General features: G+C 40.2%; 1 protein-coding gene across 1 annotated transcript in view; it reads right to left on the bottom strand.

The window, feature by feature from the left end:
- Positions 1-5,079: 5,079 nt before the first annotated feature.
- Positions 5,080-17,734, bottom strand: part of LOC124258141 (cell adhesion molecule 4-like) — an 87,391-nt gene continuing 74,736 nt past the window's right edge. Inside the window, exons 2-10 of the mRNA XM_046692213.1 lie at positions 14,504-14,770; positions 13,689-13,811; positions 9,832-9,853; positions 8,814-8,869; positions 8,302-8,323; positions 7,831-7,868; positions 6,858-6,974; positions 6,225-6,240; positions 5,080-5,849 (exon numbers count right to left, since the gene is read on the bottom strand). Of these exons, the coding sequence (XP_046548169.1) occupies positions 5,684-5,849; positions 6,225-6,240; positions 6,858-6,974; positions 7,831-7,868; positions 8,302-8,323; positions 8,814-8,869; positions 9,832-9,853; positions 13,689-13,811; positions 14,504-14,770 (827 nt within the window). The 3' untranslated portion in view covers positions 5,080-5,683. The remainder of the gene's footprint in view (positions 5,850-6,224; positions 6,241-6,857; positions 6,975-7,830; positions 7,869-8,301; positions 8,324-8,813; positions 8,870-9,831; positions 9,854-13,688; positions 13,812-14,503; positions 14,771-17,734) is intronic.

Below are 17,734 nucleotides of genomic sequence, written 5' to 3'. Positions count from 1 at the left end.
CAGCTCAATATAATCCTAGTTGACAGATACATACCACACACATATAAGCCCCCAAACAGAGAGACACGATCATGTAAGGAGGAAAGACCTTTTATGAACATGCGTTATAGTATTTTCTGTGGGTTGAATTGTCAAACTAAGACAATTTTGCATTTTTAATGTAAACCTTTCAGAAAATGTAAATTACATTCTTTTTAGCGGAGTCCAAGAAGTGATATCGATGGACCCGATCGATTGTATTCTTAATATATTTTTTCTTTATTATTTTTGTCACATTATTATAATGTATCTATGTAATTGTTTATTATGATTGTTTACACTGTATAATATGTATATATCCCATACACAGTGCTTCATATACATGTATGCACTATACTTACATATCATACACACTTTACTAACACATAGTCTACACTAAGTTGAACATACTAACATATCATATACTAAGATATGATCTACACTACGCTGAACATACTAACATATCATATACTAACATGAGGTAAGTGTGTTTGTTCAAAATTTCCGAAACTGTGTACAGCAGAAACTGGTTACCCGGTGAAATATGTCATGTGACTATTAACCTTCCAGCGCCTTACAGGCAGCTTGGGTTATCCAGGGTAATAATAATCAGATTGTGATTCAGCGTCCAGCGAGCAACTAGACAGATTGATACTAGGCGCTATATAACTGTATAATTTTCTTTTAAAATAAAACATATTACAAACTGGCGTGATAAGTTCATACTGACAGAATAGCCCGTATTACTTAAGAAAAAAGTCACAAGGATGGCTATAGAAAATGTCAATTCGAAGACAGATACATACCACACACAAGAAATAATCCGGTCACGGTGTAAAACAGAAACATAGTCAGCAGCTGGATAACACTGACAGATCTGAGCTGTTGATGTTCGTGTAGTTTCACTTGACACTATTTCCCTGTCGCATGAACCATGTCCTTGCTTGTTGAAACATTAGTGAATACGCCGTGTCGTTGCTATTGAGCAGGTGGATATTGAATACTATGTTGTCATGAGTTTACTTGTCACTGCTGGGTCTGTCTACTCTGTAAATCATCTCCCCTGCTTGTTGAAACACTAGTGTTGTTATCATTGGGCAGTCGAACATTGAACACTATGTTGTCATGCGTGCTGGGTCTGTCTGCTCTGTGGTAGCCAAGTGGTTAAAGCGTCCGCTCGTCACGCCGAAGACCCGGGTTCGATTCCCTCGATGCAGCCAATGTGTGAAGACCATTTCTGGTATCCCCCGCCATGATATTGCTGAAATATTGCCAAAAGCGACGTAAAAAAGATATTTACTCACTTATTCACTCAATCACTCTCATATGTACTCGTATTTACTCTTTTGCACATCAAGATGTAAACGTTACTCCTCTGTAAATGATCAGACAACCATGCGATCAACATCATCAGCATCGATCTTGGATACGATGACATGTGTCAACCGATCCCATTAGTCACCTCTTACAACAAGCATGAGTTGCTGAAGTTCAATTCTAACCTGGGTCTCAAAAGAAACAAAACGAGTGTTTGTCAGATTCCATTTATCTTACAACGAGTACAGTAATCTGTTTCTTACACACCCTAAAATCTTACCACTTTGGGATCAAATCGATGCATATTTCGTCCTTTCTCATTGTATCGGCGCATTGATACATAACCCAACGTTATGAATGAGTGACGTCACTGGACTTACTACTCACTACACATTCTATGTGTAACCCTCCACACCAAAAACATTTTAGTCATATTTGTGCATTTTCGAGGCAATAATCATGATGTAAACAAGCTGAGATCAAAGAACTTCTCAAAAACCATGACGTTGCAACTGTAAATCATTCTTTCGCAAGGAAAATTATTTCACAGTGTGGCGTCATTATTATCGTTCTGAACATGTGCTAGGTGACGTTTATTTCATTTCAATTCAGTCGTCATGGAAGGATAGTGTTGGAGTTTTTCGCACATGGGGGATCTGCTAAGCAGCCAGGTATGAACCCCATTGAACAACTTTTAGGAGGGCATGGGCAGATGTTATTCGTGTGAGGGGTGGCTACACTAGGCACTCACGTGGTCGTCAGTGTCGGTTTACACAATCACAACAAACAATAACTAATAATTTGGTGACAATATTCATATTAGTGGCGTTGTCATGGTCACCATATTTTCAGGCATTGTTTTCATTCAAGTTTCTAGTTATTTTCTCTCTCAGATTAGTAGACTGATTACCGCATGTTCAGTATATTAAGCCAGTCGTTAGATTAAATAATTGTTTAGTTTTGGAATGCAAGATATTCTTTAGTTCCTTCAACAGATCTCAAGTTTTTAAATTAACTGACATCCTGAAGTTTTATCTCTTAGACGATGCTCATTATCTACTCTCGTCTTTTTACAGACATCTTTCCAATCCATTATGATTTCAATGTTTTATATTTACGAACAGGAGTATCACAAGGAATATATTAAGAACATGACGTTTGACTATCCCAAAAGGTGGCCATATCAAAATGGATATTAATCTGGTTATAAATACTTTCAACAGCTGAGATACAGTTTCGCCTGTAACTTGGAAAATGTCAGCAAATCGAGTAGCCCAGATGTATTTTGTATCGAGCTAGTAACAACCATAGAGAATACTACACGAGGTCTTATTACGTACGAATTATACGAATCTAGTGTCCTTCCTATGGTATCTGACCGAGCGAAAGCTCGGCGGATATAATGTCTCAGTTCGACTGTCAATTAAACATCGATACGGCAACTTTCGCAATGTTTACATTCCCACAATGCATATAAGTTGTAGAGTGAATGAATTCACGTGTTTGTTATGAATGAACAAGTAGTTCCCTCACAACCTGACGTCATCGGTTATCCAATCAAATCGTTCGAATCTCAGGTCAAGTCGTTACGACACAGGTCAACGCGATACGACACTCGTGTGACGTACGAGATTAGTATCCAACTACCCATACGTTGACCAAGTGGGTAATAAATTTTATTATCTTTAATCTTTCCATACAAGATTTACCCGAAACTGGAGAAAGGTCAGAATAGTAAGGCGAAGCCAATGATTATAGCACACTGACGTACACACTGGGGCACACATAAAGATCCAGTCAAAGTCAGAACACGTGTATGCTCCAGGGGCTCAGTCTGCTACAACACAGCCCAGCATCTTCCAAAACTACTAGCACCATTGGAAAAAGAAGGAACACCCTACATCAGCAATTCCAGTACCTTTGTCACAGGTCGCATGGTCAGCGTGTCTTGCAGTCCTCTAAATGCCGTTCAAGGACTAAACTATCGGGCAAAAGAAAGTTACCACTTTTAATGCATTTGCATAAACACCAAAGCAGAAAACATTCGCCCAAATATAACATGCTCCCAATGTAAGCGAAGGTGTCCGAAAACTTCGCCCGAATCGTGCATTCTTCAAAACGTGAAAAAGGTAATTGTTGGACATTGGTCAAAATGCACGTGCACGATAGTGGCATAAGTAACAATGTTGGGCAGAACAATCATGCGGTAGCCGTTGTGGTAAAACTAAACAGTGATACGTACCTCACTGTCTTACTGTATTTTGTCGACAAATATGCAATGATAATATCTTCAATCTTTATTTCTTTTGTAGTGGAGGCCATAGGCCTACATTTCAGAATTACAGAGCGATACATACATGTGCATATTTAATGAATAAGACAATATCACGGCGGGGTACACCAGAAATGGGCTTCACACATTCTGCCCATGTGGGGAATCGAACCCGGGTTTACTGTGTGACGAGCCAACGCTTTAACCACTAGGCTACCCCACTGCCCCCTGAATCTCTAAGATTCATTGAACTTTGTATATAAAAAGATAGTTGTTATTTTTACAACATATGGATTGACAATTGACATGACCATATTAGACTGATGAATAGTGGGATTGGAATAGAATTTATACTTAAATTATTCTCATAACGAAATGGCTGCACTATTGTCGATCTTAGTTAAACTTTTAACTCACTCACTCAAACGCTTGTGGGGCGAACAACTGAATGAAAATGCAACCATTTTGGGGGTTGAACACACGATCATATGCTCCTGGTAATGTTTACGGAAGGATCTATGCAAGAAGAAGACAAAAAAATAATCATAATAATAAGTTTATTAAGATGTCGCAACACAACATCAGATAACATATAATACAAAGTAAAGGCACTCTTTTTCATCGATACCAAAATATCCGTTCATCTATACCTAGACTCACCTACATAACTAACTGTACACTAACATAAGAACTTGCATAAAGTGACAAAGAAAATATCGTCAGCATAAAGTGACAAAGAAAATATCGTCTGCATAACACGACAAAGAAAATACCGTCTGCATAAAGTAACAAAGAAAATATCGGTAGCATAAAGCTATAAAGAAAACATCGTCAGCCTACAGTGAAAAAGAAAACATCGTCTGCATAAAACTATGAACACAATATCGTCTGTAGAAAGGTACATAGACAATATCGCCTGTATAAACTGTTGCCTCACTTGAGGCTGCACCCCGTACTGTGGTCCCGTGGCCGTCTGTGGGGGACGATGAAGGGTGGAGAGACATATAGATGAGGAACTGTACCATCAGTTCATAGCTACTGATGTCGTGGTCCTCTGTAGAGGAGAATGAAGGGTGGAGAGACGTGTAGATGAGGAACTGAACCGTCAGATTAGACTTCTGTTGGGGACGATGAAGGGTGGAGAGACGTATAGATGAGGAACTGTACCATCAGTTCATGCCCTACTGGTGTCGTAGTCCTCTGTAGAGGAGAATGAAGGGTGGAGAGACGTGTAGATGAGGAACTGTACCGTCAGATTAGGCTTCACCTGGTACTGTGGTCCTCTGTGGGGGACGATGAAGGGTGGAGAGACGTGTAGATGAGGAACTGTACCGTCAGATTAGACTTCTGTGGGGGACGATGAAGGGTGGAGAGACGTGTAGATGAGGAACAGTATCGTCAACATAGGCTTCACCTGGTACTGCGTGACGAGCCAACGCTTTAACCACTAGGCTACCCCACCGCCCCCTGAATCTCTAAGATTCATTGAACTGTGTATATAAATAGATAGTTTTTTTACAATATATGGATTGACAATTGACATGACCATATTAGACTGATGAATAGTGGGACTTGAATAGAATTTATACTTAAATTATTCTCATAGCGAAATGGCTGCACTATTGTCGATCTTATGTAAACTTTAAACTCACTCACTCAAACGCTTGTGGGGCGAACAACTGAATGAAAATGCAACCATTTTGGGGTTTGAACACACGATGATATGTTCCTGGTAATGTTTACGGAAGGATCTATGCACCCTCTGTGGGTGACGATGCAGGGTGGAGAGTCGTCTAGATGTGGAACAGTATCGTCAGTATAGGCTTCACCTGGTACTGTGGTCCTCTGTGGGGGACGATCAAGGGTGGAGAGTCGTGTAGATGAGGAACTGTACCGTCAGATTAGACTTCTCTGGGGGACGATGAAGGGTTGAGAGACGTGTAGTTGAGGAACTGTATCGTCAGTATAGGCTTCACCTGGTACTGTGGTCCTCTGTGGGTGACGATGAAGAGTGGAGAGACGTAGATGAGGAACTGTACCGTTAGTATAGGCTTCACCTGGTACTGTGGTCCTCAGTTAGGAAGTTGAAGGGTGGAGAGACGTGTAGATGTGGAACTGTTCCCTCAGTAGTCGCTCGTAATCATGCAGGGGTAAAACATCCCCGTCGTTGTTGGAAGCACAAGGTACATCACTGAAGTCACGGGACAATCTGTCTGCCATCACAGTAAGATATTCACCACATCTGTAATTACAACAGTACACTTACATTGCACATAAAGTTGTCTTGCACAGAAGTGTATGTATTTTGCTTTCATGCAGCGTGGAACAGAAATCATAAATGGATTGGAAATCCTAAAAAAGACCTCAACAGTGATCATAGATTGCTATCCTTTCTTAACAAATCGTACATGTGTTACATAGATCCAACTTCTACTTTCTCCGTCATTTCCACAGATAATCTATACGGGCTTCGTTTATTCAGTTAGGATCTAGTTTTCTGGGGTAAGTTGAATAAATGGTGTTTAACACAGGAGATTGCAACTGGACACATATATGAGGGTTTGTTAACCGGTTATTATAACTCCAGCACTTAAGTTGAAACAATAAACTTATGTACCTTCTGTCCTGGTTGTCTGCAAATAAAGCAAAAGACAAACTTATAAATTTCTAAACGGAAAGATTTGGCCACGTTTCCATTTACTGAATAACAGTTAGTGACTGAGTAGCTGTCCATCAGCATCACCAAAACCAGAACACTATAAATAGGGCTTCACACATTGTACCCATGTGGGGAATCGAACCTAGGTCTTTGGCCCGAACGCCTTAACCACTTGGCTCCCGAGTGCCCAAATTACTGAATCAAAACAGCGTTTACAAAATACAATGGAAAAAAAAGATTTCAGCATATGAAGGTGAACTATAGACATGCCTGTATTCTGTTTAACGATGCATTCAGCAATATTCCAGCTATATTACGATTGTTTGAAATAATCAAGACTTGACAAGAAAACCCAGTGATTGATATCATGAGCATCGATTTACGCAATTGGGATACGGGGGTATACATGCATGGCCATAATCAGCCAGCGTTTCTCACCTGATATGACGAGCTTGCAAATAGGTTGTAGAAGACCAGCTCTGACCTGGTTCTTCACTTTGGTGTAAGTTCGTGTTGGTTGTGGTGTGTTGGGGAGTGGAGGAGGGATTGAAAGTTACATTGCATTAAAAAAGATTCATGTATTCATCGTACCTTTTACGTCCTTGCAGACAAGTATAGTAACTGCTGCCACCACAACTGCCACAGCAGTGAGCATAATGGAGTAGACAGCTACGATGGGGACGATGTCGTCGACGTTGTCATCACCTTCTGATATAACACACAGTTAACACATATGTAATTAGTATGGTAATTTATATGAGAACGCAGAGACGTATTTGAATGATAAGAAATGTTCTGTTAATATGCCTTGTTCGTTTTAGTGCATATATTGGTTTTAAAACATAAGGAGGAAATAGAGGAAGTTCTGGGGTTTTTTGTGTGTTTTTTTGAATGAAACATCGATCCTTTTTATAAGCTAAAAGAGTCCTGTCTACATCGTATTTGAAACATTAAAGATTCGTCGTTAATATTCCTTATTTCTTTCAGTACATAGATACTGGGTTTGAGGACATTAGGAGGAAATACTATTTGTGTCTACTTTTTCAAAGAAACTACGATTCTTTATACGCTACTGGAACCCTGTCTACATCGCATAACGCAACAAAGGAAGCAAGCAATGAAGATGGAAGAATCATTCTTGATGTATGACGGGAAGTGTGACCGTTACAGCTGTCCAGGCCAGTGGGTCTGTTTCTCCAACTTGACATATCACCGAATCCTTGTTATCTCTCTTGGAAATTAAGAAGTATCATAAGTATTATGGCGTTTAGCATATATACGAATTTGACTCAGGAAATGTTTATTTCCAGTATATTAACTATTCCATGATGGGTATTTTAAATCATATATTCGGTATTTCTCCCGTTCCTTCAAATATCACACAGTAACCATGACGATTTGACTTATATCCAATGTATATGGGTTTCAGACAGGACTCCTATTCCAGGCTTCAGACGGGAGGTAGTTCGAGCTACATTCAATCGACATATTAGTACCATACACTCACAGTTCGAGTTTCACAGCCGTTACACATCATGCTTGTAGTTAACCTTTAGACACAAACCTTCTATTTCCTGGTAGCTCCCGTCGTTTTCGTCTTCCCTGTGATACGAAACCAAGGTGATAAAAATGAGTATTAAACTTGAGTAAAATGAGAGGAAATTATACAGCTGTGACACACTCTCAATTTACACCGCTCCGAATCGTGCATAGTTTTGCTCTGATAACTATGTCGGTTTGTTTGTTGTTTAACGCCGCACTCAGCAATATTCCAGCTATATGGCGGCGGTCTGTAAATAATCGAGTCTGGACCTGACAATCCAGTACTCAACAGCATAAGCATCGATCTACGCAATTGGGATACCATGATATGAGTCAACCAAGTCAGCGAGCCTGACTACCGTATCCCGTTTGTCGACTTTTACGACAACCATGGGTTGCTGAGGATCAATTCTATATCAGATCTTCAGCTATGTATCACTGTGTGAGATGAAATATTTATTCATCCTACTTGAAGATTGATGAAGATACTCACCGCTGATCAACGTATCCTCTCTCTGAAAGTGACAATGTTCAGCAGTAATTATGCATACAAACTGCAAGGTTAATCACACATGCCTGTATTATTGTGCACTGATCACATATCCGTACATGTTTGAATATAGTGCACTGATCTAGCACCGTAGACGCGATATATGGACAGCATCCGATACAAGTTTCAGTAGGTCAGTCAGTGGGTGAGTGAGTTGGGTTTTAGCAATGTTACAGCAATATCACGGCAGGGGGCACAAGAAATGGGCCTGACACATTGATCCCATGTCAGGAATCGAACCTGGGCCTTCGGCTTTAACGCTTTAACCACTGGGCTACCCCAACGCCCAAGTTCACTCGGAGCTAATAGTTATGATAGGCCTTTAGTTTTTCTATGTTAACAGCTAAAATTCCAAGACTGTTTTTAGACATGGTACATAACATTGCCCATTTAATAATTCGCTATGACCTGTTAACTGAACTAATTCATTTGACGTTTAAGGGTCCAACACCAACCTTCTATCTCCTGGTAGCCCCCGTCTGTTTCTGCGTCAAGGATGTATGTGACAACGCTGGGGGAAAAGAAATGTAGAAAGTGGTTGGGGTCAAGGAATATTTATGGAAACAAATAAAAGTGTTGCAAATCACAAAATAGTTGTCAAAATGATATGAATGAACCACTGAGAAAATCAGTGAAGACACCAGGTGTTCACGAAAATACAGGTAGTTCACGCCCTTGAAACATTTGCCTAGAAGAATAATAACTACCCAGCAGCTCATTGACTGTGCGCCATTGATTTAGATTGTGCTCGATATCACACAGCTATTGATTAGTGATATAGCCAGTCAAATTGTGTTGGTGATGAACTGTTTACCCAATAGCCTTGAAGGATTGCAAATACTGCCAACTAGTACTGTTTACCCAACAGCCTTGAAGGATAGCAGATACTGCCAACTGTTTACCCAATAGCCTTACCATCTGGATAGCAGATACTGCCAACTGTTTACACAATAGCCTTGAAGGATAGCAGATACTGCCAACTGTTTACCAAATAGCCTTGAAGGATAGCAGATACTGCCAACTGTTTACCAAATAGCCTTGAAGGATAGCACATACTAGCCTTGAAGGATAGCAGATACTGCCAACTGTTTACCCAATAGCCTTGAAGGATAGCAGATACTGCCAACTGTTTCCCCAACAGCCTTGAAGGATAGCAGATACTGCCAACTGTTTACCAAATAGCCTTGAAGGATAGCACATAGTGCCAACTGTTTACCCAATAGCCTTGACGGATACTGCAGATTACCCAATAGCCTTGAAGGATGTTTACCCAATAGCCTTGAAGGGTAGCAAATACTGCCAACCGTACGCTTACCCAACAGCATTGAAGGATTGCAGATACTGCCAACTGTTTACCCAATAGCCTTGAAGGATAGCAGATACTGCCAACTGTTTACCAAATAGCCTTGATGGATAGCAGATACTACCAACTGTTTACCCATTTGCCTTACCATCTGGATAGCAGATACTCACCGGTTATGAGGGTATCCTCTATCTGAAAGTTATAATTGTGTAGATACGTAAATGCAAAATGTTAGATGAAAAATATTTGCTTAACGAATTGGTCGTATAATTGCATACCTTTGGAGTAGAAATAAATTATTAGAAATTGGTAGAACGATATGTGACAGCTTTTAGAGCAAATGACTTTCTTTTATAGATAGATGATACCCGAACGTCTGGAAACCCAGGGCATGCTTTATTTAAGACTTTTTCCATTACAGTTAGGGTTAGGCGGAACCCTAACTAATTTAGAACAAATGCCTGTTCTCAGGCTGTTCAAATGTATCTTGATGGTTATATAAGAGAAAGAAATGTTGGACTGAAACATACACAGGAAAGGAGACGTCAAGTAGATAGCACCACAGTTCTCAGTAATTTACATCTAACTTCTCATGTAAGCTTATGACATAGATTTTTAGTTTTCACTCTATTTATGGGTGTGAAAGGTTTTGCATATGATCTCAATAATAGTGTCTCTTAAGGGTATAAAGTCTTCACGCCGAACACCTGACTTCGATTCCCAACATGGGTACAATGTCTGAAGCCCATTTCGGGTGTCACCCCTCGTGATATTGCTCACATTCACTCACTATAAACTCTTCCTTAAAGGCTGGTCTCAGATTCAATTTCCCCGCATTTACTTCCTTAAAGTAGAATAGTTATAATAAAGACATCACATCTAAAACCATATTAGTATTGCTTAACGTTTGTATAGGTGAGTATATACTGACCAGCAATAAACACGCAACTCAGAATTCATGAAAATTATACTTTTTAAGCATGAGTTTGAATTTGATACTTTAAAACAAGTACGATGTGGGGATCATAAAGCATTCACCATGCAGGATGGTGTTCGAATCTATTTTTAGGGAGAAACAAGCAAGGATGAAATGCATGACACACGCATTTCAAAACAACATGCCACGTATAAGTGAAATGGAGAGACACCAAGCAATAGGCATGCTGAATGCTGGAGTTCGACAAGTTCGTGTACACCGATATTTTCAGGTGCACCCTTCGACAATAACTCGTCTGCAGCAACGGTTAGTAGTGGCTTATGATATAGATATTTATTCAATTTTCACTCTATTTATGGGTGTGAAAGGTTTTGCATATGATCTCAATAACAGTGTCTCTTAAGGGTATACACTCTTCACACCGAACACCCGGGGTCGATTCCCCACATGGGTACAATGTCTGAAGCCCATTTCGGGTGTCCCCCGTCGTGATATTGCTCATATTCACTCACTATAAACACTTCCTTAAAGGTTGGTCTCATATTCAATTTCCCCACATTTACTTCCTGAATGAATAATAATAGACACCATCAAGGACATCTTTACATTTAAACAAAATCCACCACACGGACGTGAAAAATGTGATATAGGGAAGTATAAATAGGACACAATGATCATTTGAAAATGTATAACATGTCAATATATAGTGAAATGCTTGCCAGATAATGTTTTACTGAGGAACTGGGTGGAAATGGACATCAGATGCTACATACCGAAGCATTATTTATGTTTTACAGTTATAGTAAAGACATTACATCTAAAAACATATTAGTATTGCTTAACGTTTGTATAGGTATATATATACTCACCAGCAATAATAACGCAACTCAGAATTCATGAAAATTGTACTTTTTCAGCCTGAGTTTGGATTTGATACTTTAACACAAGTATGATGTGGTGATGATAAAGCATTCACCATGCAGGATGGTGTTCCAAATCATTAGGGAGAAACAAGCAAAGATGAAATGCATGACACACGTGCAGAAAGTGGACGTAGGGCTATAAATGCAGTCATTTCACCGCAACATGCCACGTGTAAGTGAAATGGAGAGACACCAAGCAATAGGCATGCTGAATGCTGTTCGACAAGTTCGTGTAGACCGACATTTTCAGGTGCACCCTTCGACAATAACTCGTCTGCAGCAACGGGTAGTGGCAACTGATCGCCCCCGTTCCGGTACGACCCCGTGTGACGTCACAAAGACAGGACCAGATAATCCCACTTCAGCACCTCCGGAACCGTCTGCAGGCGGCAGTAAACACTGCTAATGCCGTGATTGGGTCTAGGGGGCGCCCTATCAGCGAAAGAACTGTGCGTTCAAGACTCCTAGCGGCAGGCTTACATTGCTGTCGACCTTACCGTGGACCCATCCTCACCAACAGACATCGACTGGAACGGCGCCGTTGGGTGACAAATCGAGGTCACCATGGTTAAGCCAATTCTGTTATACGGCTGCGAAATATGGGGTTTTAAAAACTGTATATCTATAGAATCAATTCATGGAAACTTTTTACGCAAATTCATTCCCGTTAAGAGAAGTCCGTCATTATAATGCTATATGGAACACTTGGAAGGGTACCATTAATTAACTCAAATGTCGCATGGAATATTTCTGGGCTAGACTCCTATCTGGTAAATAACAAAAGCTGTCAACAATTGTATACCAAATGTTATATAATGAAGCCTGCATAAACAATAGCAACCAAAAGTGGATAAAATTCGTGGAAGCCGTATTTAATTAAACAGACTATAGCATCTGCTGGGTAAGTCAACCAGCTGTCTTTCTTATTGAAATTAAAACTATTATCTCCTAAGGCTTAGATGATATAGCAACCCAAACATGGCGCGCAGAGATTTCGAATTCTTCTAAGGGTACCATGTATCGCGTATTCAAAGCTGAACTTGTCTTTGATAAATATCTCACATATATCCCTTCCTCCTGGGCTCTTAAATTTCTCTTGTTTAGAACTTCCTCCCATCGGTTACATATAGAAGTAAATTACACTCGAAGAAAGAACTTGTAACCTCTGCTACACGTGTGATGTTGGCGATGAATTTCACTACATTTTTCTCTGCCCTTTCTTTAAACATCATGGGAAAACTCCCCAAACCATTATGTTGAAAACCCCAATGTTTTAAGATTTAACGAATTGTTAAACTGTAAACGAATTAATGTTTTAAAAAAACTGTATATTTTGTATTACTGTCATGAAAAATGTACAATCTTCCTTGTAAACCATCCCGCCATCCTATCTATTCACAACTGTATATTTATTTGTACCTGTTATGTCGAGTACCCCATCCTGAGCTTAATAAATGTTCTGTTCTGTTCTGTTCTGTTCTGGACAACGAAGTTGGGATGGTGTCATCTTTTCAGACGAATCGAGATTCAGTGTGAGTTTTGATTTCTTGAATTGCGTTTATTTTGCTGGTCAGTATTGGTATATATCAGTTGTGGGGGTACAACGTATTCTGAAGTAACCATCCAACCCCGCCCTCCCCGCCTACCTCACCCAAAGCGTTGTCCCACACTGTCATATATGATTCAGTACATGTGTATATATATAGGAAGGGACGATGGGGTAGACTAGTGGTTAAAGAATCCGCTCGTCACGCCGAAGACCCGGGTTCGATGCTGCACTTGGGTACAATGTGTGAAGCCAATTTCTGGTGTCCCCCGCCGTGATATTGCGGAAATATTGCTAAAAGCGGCGTAAAACCATACTCACTCACATAAAAGAACGTGTCTATCTTTCTTATGCACTATCATCGTGTGACTGTTCATTTGAAAGCATTGGCCTTGCTATTCTATGGAGCCAACTATTTCCGGGTGACGATACACTGAACACACACATCGATTGCGTGATGTAAACATGAGCATGTAGTTAATATATGAACCGCAACACGCTATTAAGTGACATCAGTATTTGTAATTGCTGAAGGAAAGTGCGAAAGGAGTGCTTCTGAGAGAGAAAACTTTACGTGACTCTCGGGTCATCGTCATTCACTCTCACATCACACCGTATTACCTCCACGTCTCTGTTTCCTACAAACAACAACGATGACGACAACGGCGATGACCACGATCAGGACGGAACAGACAGCAGCCACGGGGACGATGGAAACGACACCAGATTCAGTAACTTCACGTGCTGAAACATTTAATATGGACAATATTCAGTTCAGTATGCATACGAGTATAATCAGGTAACATCAAGCCTCTTCGGGAGGTTTTAACCCAATTCAAAACATATTAAATGGGATGACACTTGCCATGTTCATCTGAAATAACCTTTCCGTGCTACGCTTTGTAAGTGATTGATGAGGTACGCTGTACATCCCCAACAACAACGTCATTGTCAACATCAGCTCCACAGGAGGACATGCAATGTCGGTAACATATCAGTGTTCTCATTTGTGCAGGGTGAAGAAACGGAAATATCTAACGAAAAGGGTCAAATTATATTCCTCATATAAATAGAGGTTCAGGAGCACTGTATTCTGTAGGGCTGGGTTTCTAATTGATTTTTTCGAATTAACGGAAACATTTGGGATTTTTGGAGAATCTGAAAGTTAAGACTCATTGGAGTGATAATGCCATCAGATCATAGTGAAAATTAAATTCTTCATCAATATTACGGTTTCAAATGGTTAATTACTTTTAATCTTTGAGTGCCATCTAAAGGGTCTTTGATTATTTTAAATCTCTGGGTGTTCTGGCAGGTGTTCCAGCAGATGTTCCAGCAGGATCAGGTGTACGAAAAGGGGGCCGTCCCAACAGGCGTCATCCCCCAAAATAGGTAAGATGTATATAAGAGATTCTATTGCTGAAGTGTTGACTTACAGAAGACCTCCAGCGTCAGGTTCCGTGATGCACTCCCATGTGTGTTGTTGACGTGACACGTGTACAGTCCAGACACAGATACATCTACAGCTGGTATAGACAACACAGCCTCCCCCTGTCCTGTAATCACCGTCTGTCTGGAGATGTCCCACAAGGTTACAGTACAGGCAGGGTTACAGTCAGCAGAACATCTCACTGTTACAGGTTTCCCTTCTTCTCCCTCCAGCTTGTCACTTGTGCCGTCAAACTGTATCTGGTCAGGTCCATCTGGAATGCATGTGAGATGGTCAGTTGAGAAGCTATTCTAAGATGTAAGTGCAGTTTGCTTCGGTGAATGAAGACATGTTGTTTGGCTTGGCCTGTGTTCTTGGGATTCACAAAATGGTAAACGTCTCAGACCCATATCAATTTATGCTTTCCTCACATAATAAGTACAGACTACAACTGGAACACCGTTGTAACTCACTCACCCACTCTGTTCCTATGTACAACTCTTCACAACATATCCAGATGAGCTTACAGTGACAGGAAACTATCAGCAGTTTCGATAGCCTCTGAAACTCTAAAGCTTTGAATGGATCATTAAATCAGACCTGCCTATATTTCCTATTCGAACTTTCACAATAATCATTTCTGTTCTGTTTACACAGAGCACATTCCTTTAGCAAAGAAGGTTGTGACAAAACGAACACTCAGAAGCACAGTTACAAAGATAAGATATACGAGGTTCTTATACCGTTAACAAAGTAAGTTCTTACTCACAGAGAACATCCAGGACATGTCCGTGACTCCAGTCAGACTTCAGCCCCTCCTCCACGGCCTGGCAGCTGTACATGTCTCCCTGGTTCTCTCTGCTGATGTGGGTTATTGTCAGGTTATCTCCACCTGTAGGAGACACATCACCAGATTCTACCCGGGTCCTGTCCCTCCTCCAGATATAGGTCATGGTTAGTTGGGGATGGTCCAGGGGCAGACTCAGGGACGAGGAGGAGCATGTCAGGGTGAAACTCTCACCTGATACAGGTGGGGCAGGTCCGGTGATGGTAGGTGTGGTTGGCTTCTCTGTTAACCAATATAACAAATGTGCTCAGATCGTAACACGAGTGCCATTGAACAAGATGTTACTAAATGCTTTCATACTTGTATTTATATACTGTTTATCATTATTATCTATCAAATGTTAAATAGTTAAAGAGTTCAGTCGTCACGCCGAAGACCCAGGTTCGATTCCCTACATGGGTACAATGAGTGAACCCAATTTCTGATGTTATCTGTCATGATATTGCTGGAGTATTGCTAAAATCTAACTCACTCACTCACTCACTCACTAACTCAGTGTACCACAGTCAGTGTTCCATAGTTACAGCAGGGAATACATGTTTGCTGGATCCTTATACTCCTAACCGTTTAGTTGATTAAATATGATAGTTACCACACAACTACTGGCTGCCTCTACTGAAACGAGTTAAATGTACTTTCCATAGAGAGGAGGGTCGACACACATGCACGCACTCATACACACACATACCCGGATTCATGTCGCCATATATACAAAAATCTACCCCCCAATTTCACCTCACCTAAAGTTCTTCTACTGCAATAGAAGATTGAACAGCTATTTACTTATGCTGGCGATACATTAAGACAGTCCAACTTTATTCTACAAATAATATTCTGTTAATCCCATATACTACTCACGTGCTACAACGAGGACCTGTCTACATCCAGTAACATTCTGTTCTATGGTTCCTTGACAGTAGTAAGTACCAGCGTCCTGTACAGTAACATTGTAGATGGTAAACCTCAGCTGTCCGGTCTGTGATGGTGAGTCCTCCCCGATGTATCTAATCCTGGTCGTGTAGCCGGTGTGACTGTTGTGGAGTACCTGTACACGGTGTGACCTAGACCGGACTAGTAACTGTCTCTCTGCTACCGAAGAATTCACCCATACGAAATATGTGAAGCTGACATTCGCTGGGTTCATGGTTATGTTAACATCGTCGCCAACACGTGTAACAGTGTGTCTATATCCAGTTGTCAGGGAGGCAAGAACTGCACGCAAAACAAGTATTTTAAAACAGGGTTAACAGTTGACAGAATTATTCAAGCACATTATTCAAGTCAGCTCAATATAATCCTAGTTGACAGATACATATCACACACATATAAGCCCCCAAACAAAGAGACAAGATCATGTAAGGAGGAAAGAACTTTTATGAACATGCGTTATAGTATTTTCTGTGGGCTGAGTTGTCAAACTGACACAATTTTGCATTTTTAATGTAATCCTTTCGGAAAATGTAAATTACATTCTTTTTAGAGGAGTCCATGAAGTGATATCGATGGACCCGATCGATTGTATTCTTAATATATTTAATCATTATTTTGGTTTATTATGATTGCTTACACTATATAATATATATCCCGTACACAGTGCTTCATATACATGTCTGCTATATACATACATAGCATACACACATTACTAACATATGCTCTACACTACGCTGAACATACTAACATATCATATACTAACATGTGGTCTACACTACGCTGAACATACTAACATAGCATATACTAACATGTTATCTACACTACGCTGAACATACTAACATATCATATACTAACATGTGATCTACACTACGCTGAACGTACTAACATATCATATACTAACATGTGATCTACACTATGCTGAACATGCTAACATATCATATACTAACATGTGATCTACACTACGCTGAACATACTAACATATCATATACTAACATGTGGTCTACACTACGCTGAACATACTAACATCTTATACTAACATGTGGTCTACACTACGCTGAACATATTAACATATCATATATTAACATGTGGTCTACACTACGCTGAACATACTAACATATCATATACTAACATGAGGTCTCAGCTGAGGTAAGTGTGTTTGTTCAGAATTGCCGTAACTGGTACAGCAGAAACTGGTTACCCTGTGAGATAAGTCATGTGACTGTTAACCTTCTAGCGCCTTACAGGCAGCTTGGGTTATCCAGGGTGATAATAATCAGATTGTGATTCAGCGTCCAGTGAGCAGCTACACAGATTGATAGTAGGCGCTATATAACTGTATAGTTTTCTTTTAAAAAAAATCATTTTAAAAACTGGCGTGATAAGTTCATACTGACCTGCACGCAAAAAAACATTACCAGTCATCATTACGTATGCTTACTGACAGAATATCCCGTATTACTT

This window comes from Haliotis rubra, unplaced genomic scaffold (genome assembly GCF_003918875.1).
Source record: "Haliotis rubra isolate DU_JTF1 unplaced genomic scaffold, ASM391887v1 Scf684, whole genome shotgun sequence".
Taxonomy (NCBI): domain Eukaryota; kingdom Metazoa; phylum Mollusca; class Gastropoda; order Lepetellida; family Haliotidae; genus Haliotis; species Haliotis rubra.
Note: the sequence above shows the minus strand (reverse complement) of the source record. Positions and strands in the feature narration are given on the sequence as shown.